The following is a 15,156-nucleotide window of genomic DNA, read 5'->3' as shown; positions in this document are numbered from 1 at the left end:
ATATATATATATATATATATTTTATTTCTTTTACAGGTCAATGGAGTGTGAATCCTTCTAAGAGTTGAAAGTGGTGCATTTTTTAGTTATTGGAAAACATCATCCAGTTTGAAATAGAAATGGCTCCTGGGGGCAGTGCTTTTAAAGAAGTTCTTGAATTAGTTGCAGAATGTGACATTGCAACGTCAAAATCAGAAAATAACATTGCACCTACAAAAGGTACTGTTATTCTGAGTGGAAAGCACGGGGTTTATTCAAACAATGGTGTCCATGAACTCCTTGAGTGTCCTGTCTGTACAAATTTAATGTATCCTCCAATTCACCAGGTTTGATCTTAATTATCATGGATTTTTCTCCTTTAATCTGGTCGCTTCCATAAAGCAACATGCAAACTCCATGCTCTTTTAAGTAGTTTCTGACCTATCACATGTCACCTGAGACTGCTTTCCATAAAAATATTCGAAGGAGATTAATTCAGGATCTCAACATGTGGAATAGCTGAAACTTATATCGAGTTGTTAGTGAAGGAAACTGCCTATGATATCTCAAGCATTTAAGATAGATTAATTGTAGATTGCTGTAATAAGGCATTTATCATGTCAATGACTGGCAAGTACACATTTTAGTGAACCTGGGGAGGTGGAATACTGCCAGGGAACTGATGCTTAAAGGAAATTTGGAAGTTAATCCATTCTGTTGTCCTGTTTATGGGTTATTGCTGACATAAAGTATATTTCATAAAATTACAGATTTGTGGATATGGTCCTTCTTTGTGTTGTAATGTAATATTATTAGCACAAGTTGTAAATACTATATACAGACATTATGAAATGCTAGAATGGATCTGGAGCCATATACGCCCTTGATTACCAATCCTGATTGAATCTTCACTGCAAATATTCCAAAGATCTGTGAACTTCTGTTCAAAGACTCTTTGCTGTTTTGTCTTCTTGCAAAAGTGTGGAAGTCTACCAATTTGTTTTATATGTCCTATTTAGGTCATGAATGTAAAATAAAAAAGCTATGCCCATCAAGGGCTTTGGAGAAGAATAACTTGCGGGTGAGAGTGTTGCTTGCATTAGGGGGGTGGAAAAGGAATTGAGAAGGGATTTTGAATCTGTTTGGGGAAAAGAGTGACATCAATGATGCCAGCTGTAGACTTGTGCGCGCGCGCGCGAGTGTGGTTTGGGGGGGGGGGGGGGGCGCAAATCATTCTCTTGCATTTGGTTCATTGAATATTTTAGGACAAAAATGCCTCGAGTGGTTTACTGGGTAACTTGTTGCTGCTTATTAGGTCAATTAGGTTCGGAGATTCAGTTCATTGTTTCAAATCAGTAGCTTAAAGTTGTTTGAGTAATATAAAATCATATCTTGGTATCTCACCTAAAAGTATAAAAGTTTAAGCATTAGGTTGAGATGGTTCGAGCCTTGTTGACTAAACGATCACGAGTTCAAATTTCACCACCTCTATTCTATTTGATAGAAATTAAGCATAAAGTAATTTGGGCTTGTACAAGTTTTAAGTCCAAAAGGTTTTCACTCGAGGGGATATGTTGAAGTTAATATAAAATCATATTTTGAAACCTCATCTAAAAGTTTAAACTATTGGGTTGAGATAGTTCTTTAACGAAAGTCATTTCCTTCTTTTCATCTGTGTTTTATATCTTCTAAACTTGCTTAATATTATAACTAATTTTCTTAACTCCCCCTCCTTGTGTGACTTGGTTGTTACAGTGCCCAAATGGACACACTCTATGTTCAGCCTGCAAGCTTAGAGTACATAACTGTTGCCCTACTTGCCGCTATGATCTTGGAAATATACGGTGCTTGGCTTTGGAGAAAGTTGCAGAATCATTGGAGCTGCCCTGCAAATACCAGAGTTTAGGATGTCTTGATGTTTTCCCATACTACAGCAAGCTCAAGCATGAGCAACACTGTCGATTTCGTCCATATAGCTGCCCTTATGCTGGGTCTGAGTGTTCTGTCACTGGTGACATCCCTGCCCTTGCTGCCCATCTCAAGGACGATCACAAGGTTGATATGCATGATGGGTGTACCTTCAATCATCGTTATGTCAAATCAAATCCACATGAAGTTGAAAATGCCACATGGATGCTTACTGTAAGTTCCTAATACCATGCATGATAAAGTTGGATTGCTTAAATTTCATTTCTCTTCTCGGGGTTGAGATTAGATGCTGACTCAATCTTTGATAGAAAAATGCCTTAAAGGAAACGGGAAAAAATATGAAAGAGACTTTGATATAATTCATGCATGCTTCCTGCTGGGTTGTTTTGGAGCAGTTGTTTATTCTTTCTTCTCATGGGTTCTTGCGTTTATCTGGCTGTGGATGCTTTTAGAAGTGTGAATGCACTGTTTTACATGCTGCTTTGACATGGCTGCATCATAATCTTCTGTTACAATAAACTTTTCTTGGAAAGCTGTTCTCAAAATCATTAATTATGCTTTATTTACTTGTTAGTTGTTAGTTGTGTTGCTAGCAGTGCTCATCACTCTGCGTCTGAATTTTGTGATCCTCTGCAGGTATTTAACTGTTTTGGAAGACAGTTCTGCTTGCATTTTGAGGCTTTCCAACTGGGCATGGCACCTGTCTATATGGCCTTCTTAAGGTTTATGGGTGATGATAATGAAGCAAAGAAATTCAGTTACAGCTTAGAAGTTGGTGGCAATGGCCGAAAACTGGTATGGCAAGGAATTCCCAGGAGCATCCGTGATAGTCACAAGAAAGTTCGCGATAGCCAGGATGGTCTTATTATTCAAAGGAATTTGGCTCTCTACTTCTCTGGCGGGGATAGGAAAGAGCTGAAGTTGAGGGTTACTGGTCGTGTATGGAAAGAAGAATGAGATTGAAAGCTGATGCTAAGATTATTGTACAGTTAACAAAATTTAGGAGGACACCAGTGTTTCTCAACGCGCCAAAGATGAAGCTTTGGTTATTCGATTGGTGCTTTCAGTTGTCTTGGTGTTTGTGATCGAGATTGGTCTCTGGCGTCCATTTTGTCAGCGCGGTTGTATGGAGCAGATTTCTGCTGACTCTGTAAGAACTGGATATTCGGTGTGAAATCTGCTGGCTGAGGGATCTGTGCAGCTCAAGCATTTGTAGTCAACACATTTTGGATATCACTGAATGTACTGAATTCTATTTTGCTATGTTGTTGTTCCTCATGCCCACATTGAGGTGAGAAGAATGAAAATATCAACTCTCTCTCCTTATATGTCTCACTAATATCAATTGATACTGTACCTGCAAACCTGCAAGGTTTACCACCTCTCTTCTTAATCTTTAGCAGCCATAGTTTGAACTCCTTGTGCCTTTTTAAGTGTCCCCCCATCAAATTAGTAACTTTTGTTTTTATATTTTAAAATCGTGTTTGAAGATTTTTTTATTTTAAATTAATATTTTTTTAATATTATCAAATTTTTTTAATTTGCTAATATTAAAAATAAAATTTAAAAAATAAAAAAAATATTTTTTTAATATATTTTTAAATAAAAAATATATTAAAAATCAACTATCACCAAAGTACTACGTAGACTCGAGGAGTGGAAGTCAGTTTGAAAAGACCGTACTCGGCATCTTGAAAACTAGCTTAAATAAATAGATTAGCAGGTTATAAAGCTAAAATTATGAATTCCTGCTTACCAGAACACTTATCTTCCTATTAAATTTAATTTATCCAAGTTTTCATGACTTCAATGAAATTTATTTTGTTTAATGTAATTGAATTCCAGTTTTTCTTCATTTGGTGAAATAGATTTAGGATATTCATCAATCATTAATGGATTCAAACCAGTGCATCTTAATAGTATAGTTAAGAACTTGGTTACCAGGAGGGTGATAAATTCCATTGAAGGCGTGAATCAGCACTGAACTTTTCTAGGGCAGAACAAATTAATAAGAAAATGGTCGAATCTGTTGATAACGAAATCTCAGGTGTTAAAAGAAGGATGGAAGATCAAATATTCTATGCAGCCAAAAAGAAAAGAGAATACTCTCGCAATCTTTTCTGCTCCAGTTTTGTTCGAGGCTGAATTTGTTGTTACAATCATATGATAAAAAGAAACAAACGTGGCCAAATTAAGTCATGTCCTTAACCCATGACCTTAACCAAGGGAAATTTGCGAACATGGCAGTAGCAGGTATCCACCATGCAAGCATAAAGCATGGTATTGAACCCTAGTTGATCCCGTAATCTATAGCATAACCCAAATTGGGTTTTAATTTGAATTGATTTTGACAATGAGTTGTTGAAATCTAAGTGACTTAGTGGGTTCCATAACTTGATGGATTCTCATGATCAAAATCTTGATAAGTCAAAACAAAAAAAATTTAAAAAAACCTTGAAATTATTTCATTTTGAAAAAAATTCGGTTGATCTTATTATCTAATTACTTCAAATGATAAAGAATTATCGATTTCAATATATAATTTATATTATTTTCTAATACACCTTCTCAATTAAAAATTTATTGGACTTGAAACTTGTACAGACTCCTACTACATTGCGTTTAATTTTTATCAAATAAATAAAAATGATAAAATTTAAACTCGTAACCGTTTAGTCATTAAAACATTAATATTATTTCCAAGAATTATTAGATAATGTCTATTTATATTATTTTCTAATACAAAACCTTTCCATCACTACTAAAAAATTAGTAAACATAAACTAAAATATCAAAAATTATTTTTATTAATAAATTATAATAAATTTTTCCAACAAATATTCTACAGTTAAATGCATATATGAATCTAAGAATTCAGAATGTGAATAGGCTAAATCCCAGGTCAGATTTGACAATTATGCAACGAAGTCTACATATGTATGGACCATGGCCCGTTGAAGATCATCATTTGTTATGAAGAAAAAAGGAATCAGGATGAGTTGAAGATGGACCGTATGAGTAAGCATTAAATTAAAAATTAAGAAAGAAAGAAAGTGTGCATGGGAAGGGACGTGCAGATGTATGCAAAACGTGAAGGCACGTCTGTACGTAGAAGTAGGCTACTTATAGCGGATGAACAATTTCCTAAACCGAATTTCCCGCGACACAAAAAGGAACCTTGCGCCTCTCAGTCCCAAAAACAGAACATCATCAACAACAATCTCTGTTTGTCTCTTTTGTTTCCACATTTTTCTTCATCTTTAGAGCGCTTTCCTTCTGTTTCTCTGTCTGTCAATTTCTACTTCTTTTCTTGCCAGCCTCTATCGAGTCATCTTTGATCTCCGCCTTATAGGTATGTGTGTTTCAATGATGATCATTCAACCATTTCCTTTTGATTTTAACGTTGAGAAACATGTAGATTAACAATTCAAAGAAGTATTAAATTCTGACAACATCATTAGTGTAGCCCACTGTGCAGAAATTGATATAATGTTATGGAGTCGGCATTTTTTCGATGAAATATTTCAATAGGGATGAAAATAGGTGTAATTTATTCTAAAAGATAGTTCTTAATTATGGGTTTTGATTCTCTAAGAAGGACCTTTTATTGTTTGTTTTTGGCGTGTTCATGATAACATGTTTTTATACGGTTTGGTTTTCCTGGGATTGCAGGATATTGTTTTTTATTAGATTAATCCAATAGTTGATATGTTCTGTTGCGGTGGTAATGAGGAGGAACCACATGGCCCGCCGGCTAATCAATACATAGCCCCACCTAAAGGAGCGAATATATATGGCGGCGGCGGTAGTTCATTCTATTCTTTGTTTCCAATTTTGGTTTTAAATTTTCTTGAATTCTTGGCCTCGATTATTGAGATATAATAGCACGCCAGATTTTTGGCAATTCCTTTTCTGAAGAAAGTATAGTTTAATGCCAAATAGAATAGCAGCCAAGCAGAACAAGCCGCCAATCTTTTCTCGATAATTACCTGGGTTTCTTCTTTCTTGAGTTTCTGACGCAATAATTCTTACTGTGTATTGTAGGCAGCGGGAGAGGAGAGCCAAGAGGTGCCAATCAGGCCAGAAGTGGAGCTCCACAGAAAGTCTTACCCATTGAAATCCCATCAATACCATTGGATGAGTTAAATAGGATGACAGGAAACTTTGGTACCAAGGCTTTGATTGGAGAAGGTTCTTACGGGCGGGTTTTTTATGCCAAGTTAAAAGATGGCATGCCTGCTGCAATTAAGAAGCTAGACACCAGCAGTTCACAAGAACCAGATTCTGATTTTGAAGCACAGGTTAGATATTGGGAAAGTTTCTTTCTAGTAAAATACAATGTGCTGGTCACAAAATCTTGATTCAATGTTTGCATCTGGGTTCATGCAGTTGTCTGTCGTTTCAAGACTTAAACATGAGCACTTTGTCGAGTTGACGGGGTATTGTTTGGAGGCAAACAACAGAATCTTGGTTTATCAGTTTGCAGTGATGGGTTCTTTACATGATGTATTACATGGTAATTCCAGTTATGATGTTTCTTAGTTTCATTTTCTTCTTGCAATTTGATTCATATTTAGTTAATTTTATGGTGCAGGGAGGAAGGGCGTAGAAGGGGCTGAACCGGGTCCAGTTCTGAATTGGAACCAGAGAGTTAAAATTGCTTATGGTGCTGCAAAAGGCCTCGAGTATCTGCACGAAAAGGTTCAGCCTTCTATAGTTCATCGGGATGTTAGATCAAGCAATGTCCTACTCTTCGATGGTTTCTTGTCCAAAATTGCCGATTTCAACCTGTCCAATGCCAATTCTGACACTGCTGCTCGACTGCATTCGACTAGGGTCTTGGGAACATTTGGCTACCATGCTCCAGAGTAAGCCTCATAATTTCTCTAATCCTAGCCTGTTGTCTGAAATTGCAGTCTTGACTTACTAATCATCAACATGCACCCTCTCATCTATTAACAAAGCAATGACTGTCTAAATGTAGAGAAGTGTCCTGAACCAAAATGGGCATCGTTTCTGCTATCTGTTACTTTCAAGATGCTAAGAGCTTGCTTAAACTTCTTTAGGTTGCCTAGTAGGTAGTAGCAACTCTTTATTCTGCCATAATATTTTTACTATCCTCCTTGATGCTTGCATTGCAATATCTAAGGTTTTTTGCACCCTCATTTCTAATCCATGGTTTGTTTTCAGGTATGCCATGACCGGGCAGATAACTCAGAAAAGTGATGTATACAGTTTTGGAGTTGTTCTTCTAGAATTGCTGACAGGAAGAAAGCCAGTAGACCATACAATGCCGAAAGGGCAACAGAGTCTTGTAACCTGGGTATGTTTCAGTTTATAAGCACGCCTCCTTTCCCTTTGCTTTCATTTGTGCCTATACCTAGCAGAAATGTAATTGCTGCAGGCAACGCCAAGACTGAGTGAGGATAAAGTGAAGCAATGTGTGGATCCCAAGCTAAACAATGATTACCCTCCAAAGGCAGTTGCCAAGGTTCTTACTATTGCCCCCTGGTTGCTTTTCCTCAATAGTTTATTTATCAAGCATGCAGTCCAGATTTGTAGCTAGGCTCTAGTTGCGATTGTGATGGGAAAAAGAAGAGGTTAAAGTGCATGTTGGGAATAGGCAGCTGCAATTGATCTTCTTCTCTTCCTCTTCCTTTTCCCTCGTATTTTGTGCTCATTTATGTGTGTTTTTTTAATCGGTATATCAGTTAGCAGCAGTTGCAGCACTTTGTGTTCAGTATGAAGCAGACTTTAGGCCAAACATGACAATTGTTGTCAAGGCTCTTCAGCCACTTCTCAACTCAAAACCAGCAGGGCCAGAGTCTCAGGCATAAGTCACAGATTACTCCAGGACCAGGCTTCCGTGATATGTGACCTCTTCTCGGTCCTTCCAAAATGGCTTTGATATTGACGTTGTCAAGTTGAAATAATGTTTAGTTTTACCTGGACAAAGAAGGAAGATTTCCATCATGTATCAGTAGTGTTCGACTATTTTTTGCTGTGGAATTTCACGGGAAGAACTTCTTTTGATTTTGGAAGGATCTAAAATTGTAATAGAAACTCTGAATAGATGGCTCGGTGTCGAGGCTGGCTGCTGCCCTCCATCAATTATTGCTACTCTCATTTGAACTTGGACTGCTGCCATTTATCAAAACTCTGCCATTTCGTTTCCTTTCTTTGTCGCGTACTTGCATCATATCAAGTCCCAGAAAGCTAAAATGGCGACATTGGGTTAAAAAAAATGAAGACATCAACGTCGCCTGAGAGACTCGAACTCTCGCCGGGAAACCCCCTTGACCACTCGGCCAAAGCGACGAGAATTGAGGGTGGTTTGGCGCTTTACTACATGGGAAGCAAATGATAGTAATAATAAAAATAATAGCAATTTACTACCAAAGCTTTACCTCTTTACTTGCCAGGTTCTTTTTAGAGAGTAAATGGAGTGACTCAAGAGTTCCACTGTACATATTTCTGACTTTCTTTATGGGAATTGAAGACAAGAACAGAAGGCTATAACGTTATGTACAGTGCAGATATCATACGAATTTCTGGATCATTTCTCTCACTTCTTCCATCACAAGCCATGCCTTGTGCCCTCCAATCACCTCTGCTTTCATCTCTCCATCTTTCCATAACTGCAGTACAATGACGATCCAATAGTGCTATCATTATATATACATCGATATTTTACCTAATTAACAACAACCCTTTTTTGTAAATTATGGAATACATAATAAAAACAATTAAAAGACTGAATCTAACCTGAATGGTAGGCATTTTCTGGCAAGAAGGACCCCAAAGAATAAAAATAAAATTAGACAATGGTGAAGTCAAGAAACTAACTGAGACAAGAGTATAAATTAAACATACAGATATATTTCCACGCTTCACTAGAGCCTGAGGCACCTTGTTGACATCCACGCAATAAAATCTGATTCTATTTTCGAACCAATAAAAAACAAAAAATCAATCAACTAAAATGGCAACATTTTATCAATAACTGGAGAATTGGAGAGGGGCAATGAGAGAAAATTTTTATTTCCTAATTAGCAAATTAACATAAAATTGGATAGTAACTAAAAACATGTCATACGATGGAAATTAAAATTTTAATGGACTATTTTTGTAAATGGAGTGTGGGTCTTTAATGGACTGTAGCTACATTTTGATTTTGAAATTCAACTGTGTTTTTGTTTATTTATTTATTTACTTATTAGCTTTATTTTTTAAATTTTAAATTATTTTTTAATTTTTCTTAATCATCTGCTAGGTATTTCACTCTCAATATATATATTAGCATGATCTGGATAGATAATTCCTATTGATATTAAAGATTAAAAAAATATTATTTTAATATATTTTATAGTAAAAATCAATTTGAAAAATAACATATACCACATTATTTTGAATCTAATAAAAAATATAATAGAAATTATTTTTTAAAGTATGTTTTATTTAAAAATATATCAAAATAATTATTTTATTTTTTAAAATTTATTTTTAACCACTACTTATTCAAACAATTTAAAACCACTAAAAAAAATAATTTAAAACTAATTTTCTTAAAATAATAATAATAATTAAAACACGGTTGAACCGGCCGCTATGTGCCGTGAAATAGTGTGGTAGAGCTATTACTGAATTGAAATCATGCTAAACCAAAGCTGGAAATAATATATATATTTCACAGGAGATGGAGGAAGAGAGGGTACCTGGTATCATATTCAGCAGCCAATTTCTCCAACTTTGGCTTCAAATAAATGCATTTCCGGCACCAAGAAGCCATCCTAACCAAAATAATTTTCTTAAAAAAAAAATCCTTTATTGGGACATAAAAGGACAGGTATAGTATTCAGTGTAAGCAACGGTGTTATCACAAAATATGAAAGAGTGATACCAGTCAATGATAATGGGCTGGGAAAGCTCGCGAGCCTGAAGGAGAATCTTATCAAGATGTTGAGAATCATCGATGGGTTCCATCTCTAAGGAGGTTGGCCTAGTCATATCTGGCCAAGACGCTGCTACTTTAAGATCTCTCTTTGAGTTCTTTTTACAGAAGTCTTTGTTTCTGCCATCAAACCAAGAACACCCAAAAGAAGTTCTTTGCGATAACAATAAACCGCTACCACCACCACCACTCCATAACTGTTGTTGTTGGTCTTTATTGTGGTACTGCACTTCTCTGTATAAAACGTGAGGATTCGCTGCCAAAACTGACATTCTTTTCCCTCTCCCGCTCTCCCTCTATATATAGCGCTCTCTTTTTTTCAAGGAAGAAATTCAAGGAAGAAAATGAGATATTTTAAAATGCTGGTTGGGGAGAATTACTGAAGAAAATCATCTGTTTTAAGGCTTGGTGTTTTCTTGAGGTTTTGAGATAGAATGGATTTTCTTTTTTTTTTAAGTGTTTTTGGTTGTTTCGAAAATGGAGGAAAAAAAATGGTTGCTACTTGTAAAGAAGCTTATCTTCTTGAAGGTGAGCTGGGGATTGGAAGGAAGCTAAGGATGTGGGGGCCACAGATGGGGAGCCATCGTTGAATGTGGATGCAATTTGGATTGGATTTAGGCCCTTTTTTATTGTATAAGCCCCAAATCTATTCTTATTTTTGGTCTCAAAATTAAGCATTTTCTTAATTAGATTTTTAATATGCTATTTCTGAAATCCTTAGTGGGGTTCCTTCATCTATATTCACAGAATGTTTTCTGTCTAGAATAATTTATTTAATGAAAATGAAGGGCTACCGTCTCGAAGAGAAGGCAGGTAAATATCCATTTATTTTGGTCTGACCCAGATAATGGTTCACTGGATCTTGAGGGCCTCAGGCCTTCTATTTTCCTTTTCCTTTTTCTAGTACATGCATGGAGAGCCCACCTGTCTTAGAAAAATGTTGATGCAGAAGTGTGCTTCGTCCATGAACTAACATTTCTGGCTTCGAATTATCAAATAATATTTATTTCTCTTTTGAGCACTAAAGCACAAACTATCCCGGTTTATTACTAGGCCAACTTCCTTAGAGATGGAACCCATTCATGATCGATCCGTCAACAAAATTGTGGTCCTTGCGAGAACAGAATTGATCGAGGCAAATTACACCTCGTACGCCATGTCTGGGCAGGCAACAGAAAATCTTGGTCTGCTTTGGATCCAGGGAAATGCCAACTTGTAAAGAGAAACATGGATGGTACAGGGGAAAATAAGCAAATTACTTCGTGTATTTCTTTTCCACTTGTGACGCCGAAACATGATCATATGTCTGAGACAAAAAGACATCTACATGAAGATACACTCTATGATTACTTGTCTATCACCATAACTAATTTTCTTTTTCACTTGTTTATGACACCCTACTTCAACTACTATATACATTCATGTCATGATCACTGAGTGAGAACCTCCGTTTAGTAATAAGTTTTTCATGTATCAAGCAAAGGCATTGTCCGGTCAAGGATACTGCTTATCATTACCTTCTTCCTCTTCTTACTGCCACCAAATCTTGGACGACGGCTGTTGTACATCCTTTGCATGTTGAAGTGGTGCTTACATAAAGAATACCCTTCAAACCTCCGTTTGCTGCATCTCCATCCTGCCCCATTCACCTTAGTGCACCTCGTCATCAAATTCTTCTCTATTGCTTGATCACTGTTGATCTCTACCTCTCTCTCTTCTCCATAGATAGCCTCAGTTCCTGAGCTAGCCCACATTTTGGCAATCTTCCTGTTTCGCTTCTGTTTGTCCACTTTTCTAGATTCTTGGGTGCTTATGAATCTTTCCAAGCTAATCCTTCTTTTCTTTAAGGGGAACACTTTCTCTTCCTCACACCAGCTTCCTGTAATACATGATCAAATAACCAAATCAATTTTATAATAACAGCTATATGCACATAGTTTTATCAGTATGCCTATAGTATAATATTATGGTAGAGTTGGGGTACGATATTATGTAGTTATGGACAGTTACGCATACCATAACTAGGTAAGGACGAGGAAACTGAAGTTGCAGCTGATATGTCTGCGTTACTGCTGCTGCTGCTACTGCTGTGCCTGTTGTTATGCATAGTAGTACTGGGTACAGAAGAAAAAAACACAACTGTTACAGCTGATAATTAATTAACAAAATGCATATAATTTATTATGTTTCTTGAAAATCTTCACATTTTAATAATTACCAGATAAATAAGATGAAGAATGCTAATAAATAAATAAATAAGCAGTCTTTACTTCCCAAGAATATTACATGATAGGGGATTATAAATTTAAGCAAGAAAAAAAATCACGGGGTTTAATTAAACTGCTTGCTGATTAATTAGATAAAAGAAAGAAAGCAATTTTTTTTTTTGGTGTTGTTTTGAGGATAGTAAAGAAACCTCTGATGGGTATTTGCAGCAACGAGCCTCTTCTCTTCACTGGTTCTTTCTTCTGCTAAGATTTCTGGGTTCTGCAAAAGCATCTAGCTAATGACATCAGACAAGCGAGGTGTGTCCCAACTTATACAACATAAGCTATCGAGCTTCAAGAATCAAAAGAAGAGGAATGAAAAGTATTTGCAGATGATGAACCTGGTTAGAGCAAATGGAGGCGTTGATTGTGCTCCTCATCACAGGTGGTGGGTCACAGGACCGTTGATTTTTGGGTAGATAGAGCTGTGCATTATGAGAAACACAAGAACGGGGACTTAACTTATTGGTATCATCGACAGATGGTGGGCTGATACGGTAGCGGTCATGTGGTTCTTGTGAATTTATAAAAGATGCTCTTCTGATAATACCATTCAAAAGAGGATCATCAGTTGGCGCTTGGTGTACTGTTGATGAGACACGATCTGGTGGTGGTGGTGGAGGTGGTGTAGAATAAGCATGATAATGAGGGTCATCCCTCCATTGTTTCTTGATCCTCATTTCATTGACTCGTGTAATCACTTGATTTTTTGCAGGTCGGGATTTCTTGGAAAAAAACAAAAAAACCCTACCCGATCACCCACGCATCTCCTTAGAAATAACCTCTGTGTTTTCCGTGCTTCGTTATTGTACAAGGCTTTTTAATGCTTGGCTGCATAATCGCACAGGCAGAGAGCCACACCTAGCACGCGGTTCCTTGGGTACGGTTGATTTTGTGGAAAAAGAAACGAGCCACGCTGTTGCCTGGTGCGTGCTCATGACTGTCCAATTATTGGGGAGTTTGATGATGTACGGATGCAAGTGTGTGCGTGGGTGAATGGAACACGGAGAGGCACTGAAGCCAAAGCAGTCTAGTAGCTACATGGTGGCTATAAGAGCAGCGGCCCTAGGGTGTTATGGAGCGTGGACCAAATGCCAAATTTTGGGCGTAAAGTTTTAATGTCCAATCATGACTCGAGCCGCTCCATAACGGAAACCTCTCAAGGCAACAGATTCTGTTTGCAAATAAACCTAGGATGTGGGAGCCCTTATCGGTGAACTGCACCACCGCTCAGGCTCAGGGGTTCGTTCAGTGATGGGTGGTCTGCTTGCGCAGCATCCACTCTAAGATCATTCAAGCCAGGTTAATAACATTTTGTAGAATCAGTATATATCAATATACGATTGGTCTTATTCATCAAAATATTTTAAGCTTTAGATGTAATAATGCATGTGCTGTAGAGTTTCTTTTGATGTGCGTGGTTATGAAAGATGTAATATTCCTTATCAAAAGTTTGACATAGCATAATTTATCCCTTATTTTAATGAACAGCCAAAAAATAAAATAAAATAAAATTGCAGCATCAATGCCCCCGAAACAATTTAGGGAAATCGGATTTTCAAGCTTGGTAAGGAATATATAATTATAAGAAGTAGATTTGACAATTAAAAAAAAAAGTTTGTTCTATGCTTTTTATTTTATGTGCTCTAAACTTTGAATATTGGGTTAAAATATAGTGAAATATATTCTCCAGGACGTACCAAACCTATAATGAGACTGTATTATTAACATCCCTTAAAGGAAAAATTCCATTCCGGTTGACATGCAAAATGATACAATAACCTCTATTATTTAACTAAAAAAAAGTAATAAAATGGGATTGGAATCAAATAGTAATTATTCAATACCCAATATTTACTAATGTATTTCTGGAAGGATAAAAAAAAGATTGATGGTGAAGGCAAAATTTGATGCATATGTTTAGTAATATAGATTGAGAATTCTATGCGCTTATAAATATTAAAAAGGAATTCTAACATTGACTAAAGAATAAATGGTAAGGATAAAAAAATATGTAGATTAAAATATCCAATTAAAAGTTAAATTCTAATGACATAAAGTCTTTGCAAGCAATACTAAAGTTACAATGAGTTTCAATTAAAATTAAAGATTTATTGGACTGGGCTCATGGTTGGAATTTTAAACTAAACCATATTAAAGTTAATTTTATATAATTTAATTGACTAAGAAAATTAAAGCGTGATATAATTGGCTTAGCAAAAATTTGATTTGATTTGAAAATATTCTAGATAATAATATCATAACATTATTTTTTAAATATTGAGATAATGATATTTTGAATTAACTCGAATTAATTTATTAAACACATAATATAGCTGGATCTAACAAATTTATTTTTTAAAAAACTATTTTTTAAATTTAATTATATAACAATAAAATTAGCTTACATAAGAAATCAATCAAATATTTTGTTTAAAATAAAAGCATGCATGGTTATACAAAAAACCATCGATTAATGTAATAAGAAAGGCTATGACCATAGTTATAAACAAAAAACACAAAATACTAGATGGCATTCAAAGAAAAAATTTCAAATATAATTTTAATTAATATACTAAATTAAAATAAAAAAACTACATAAAAGAAAAAATATGCTAGGTGTCTCACGTATGCAAACACCCCTAGATTATAAAGAAGGAGGCAAGGCCTATATGCCAGGCCAACCTTCCTTTTTATAAAATATAAATATTCATCAAAAATTTATAAATTTATAATATTTACAGTGTTTCAAGAAAAAAATATAAATATATAAAATCCATCAAAGAGAAGAAATGTACTCTTTAATTATATAAAAAAAAATGATTGACACACACAATGTAATATAAAAAAATTGAAAAATTTTGAGTTTAAAATAGAAAATAACAATGAGAAAATTGAAAAGGTTTTAATGTGGGGGAGATTCTTTGGTGCAAAAATAAAAATAAAAAAATAAATAAGTAATTGCATACTAGTATTAAAGATTATATAGTTCAACCCCACGACCACACAATCAAGAGCTTTACACTCTTT

At 35.5% G+C, this 15,156-nt stretch overlaps 4 protein-coding genes across 7 annotated transcripts in view; 2 read left to right on the top strand and 2 right to left on the bottom strand.

Moving 5' to 3' along the window:
• LOC105136023 (E3 ubiquitin-protein ligase SINAT2-like) overlaps positions 1-3,326 on the top strand; it is a 6,027-nt gene extending 2,701 nt beyond the window's left edge. Inside the window, exons 2-4 of the mRNA XM_011041169.1 lie at positions 37-326; positions 1,735-2,121; positions 2,545-3,326. Coding sequence (XP_011039471.1) covers positions 120-326; positions 1,735-2,121; positions 2,545-2,865 — 915 coding nt within the window. The 5' untranslated portion in view covers positions 37-119 and the 3' untranslated portion in view covers positions 2,866-3,326. The remainder of the gene's footprint in view (positions 1-36; positions 327-1,734; positions 2,122-2,544) is intronic.
• A 1,723-nt stretch (positions 3,327-5,049) lies between these two features.
• On the top strand, positions 5,050-7,983 carry LOC105136024 (probable protein kinase At2g41970). Of its 2 annotated transcripts, XM_011041171.1 has the most exons (8): positions 5,050-5,260; positions 5,581-5,713; positions 5,953-6,209; positions 6,298-6,424; positions 6,503-6,776; positions 7,099-7,231; positions 7,313-7,399; positions 7,620-7,983. In XM_011041171.1, exons 2-8 carry the CDS (start codon positions 5,617-5,619, stop codon positions 7,743-7,745), a joined length of 1,101 nt encoding a protein of 366 aa, XP_011039473.1. In that variant the 5' UTR covers positions 5,050-5,260; positions 5,581-5,616; the 3' UTR covers positions 7,746-7,983. The 2 variants fall into 2 exon arrangements, with proteins under 2 accessions (XP_011039473.1, XP_011039472.1); XM_011041170.1 differs by having other exon boundaries at positions 5,050-5,713.
• Positions 7,984-8,278: 295 nt separating this feature from the next.
• Positions 8,279-10,415, bottom strand: WCRKC1 (WCRKC thioredoxin 1). 3 transcript variants are annotated; one of them, XM_011041173.1, is made up of 5 exons: positions 9,809-10,404; positions 9,624-9,698; positions 8,782-8,848; positions 8,674-8,691; positions 8,279-8,546 (listed from the first exon to the last, which is right to left on the bottom strand). In XM_011041173.1, exons 1-5 carry the CDS (start codon positions 10,129-10,131, stop codon positions 8,448-8,450), a joined length of 582 nt encoding a protein of 193 aa, XP_011039475.1. In that variant the 5' UTR covers positions 10,132-10,404; the 3' UTR covers positions 8,279-8,447. The 3 variants fall into 3 exon arrangements, with proteins under 3 accessions (XP_011039475.1, XP_011039474.1, XP_011039476.1); XM_011041172.1 differs by having other exon boundaries at positions 8,674-8,848; positions 9,809-10,415; XM_011041174.1 differs by lacking the exon at positions 8,674-8,691 and having other exon boundaries at positions 9,809-10,408.
• A 679-nt stretch (positions 10,416-11,094) lies between these two features.
• On the bottom strand, positions 11,095-12,995 carry LOC105136022 (uncharacterized). Its single transcript, XM_011041168.1, has 4 exons — positions 12,468-12,995; positions 12,276-12,346; positions 11,876-11,973; positions 11,095-11,738 (listed from the first exon to the last, which is right to left on the bottom strand). Exons 1-4 carry the CDS (start codon positions 12,804-12,806, stop codon positions 11,326-11,328), a joined length of 921 nt encoding a protein of 306 aa, XP_011039470.1. The 5' UTR covers positions 12,807-12,995; the 3' UTR covers positions 11,095-11,325.
• Positions 12,996-15,156: the final 2,161 nt, after the last annotated feature.

This window comes from Populus euphratica, unplaced genomic scaffold, assembly GCF_000495115.2.
Source record: "Populus euphratica unplaced genomic scaffold, PopEup_1.0 scaffold156.1, whole genome shotgun sequence".
Taxonomy (NCBI): Eukaryota; Viridiplantae; Streptophyta; class Magnoliopsida; order Malpighiales; family Salicaceae; genus Populus; species Populus euphratica.
Note: the sequence above shows the minus strand (reverse complement) of the source record. Positions and strands in the feature narration are given on the sequence as shown.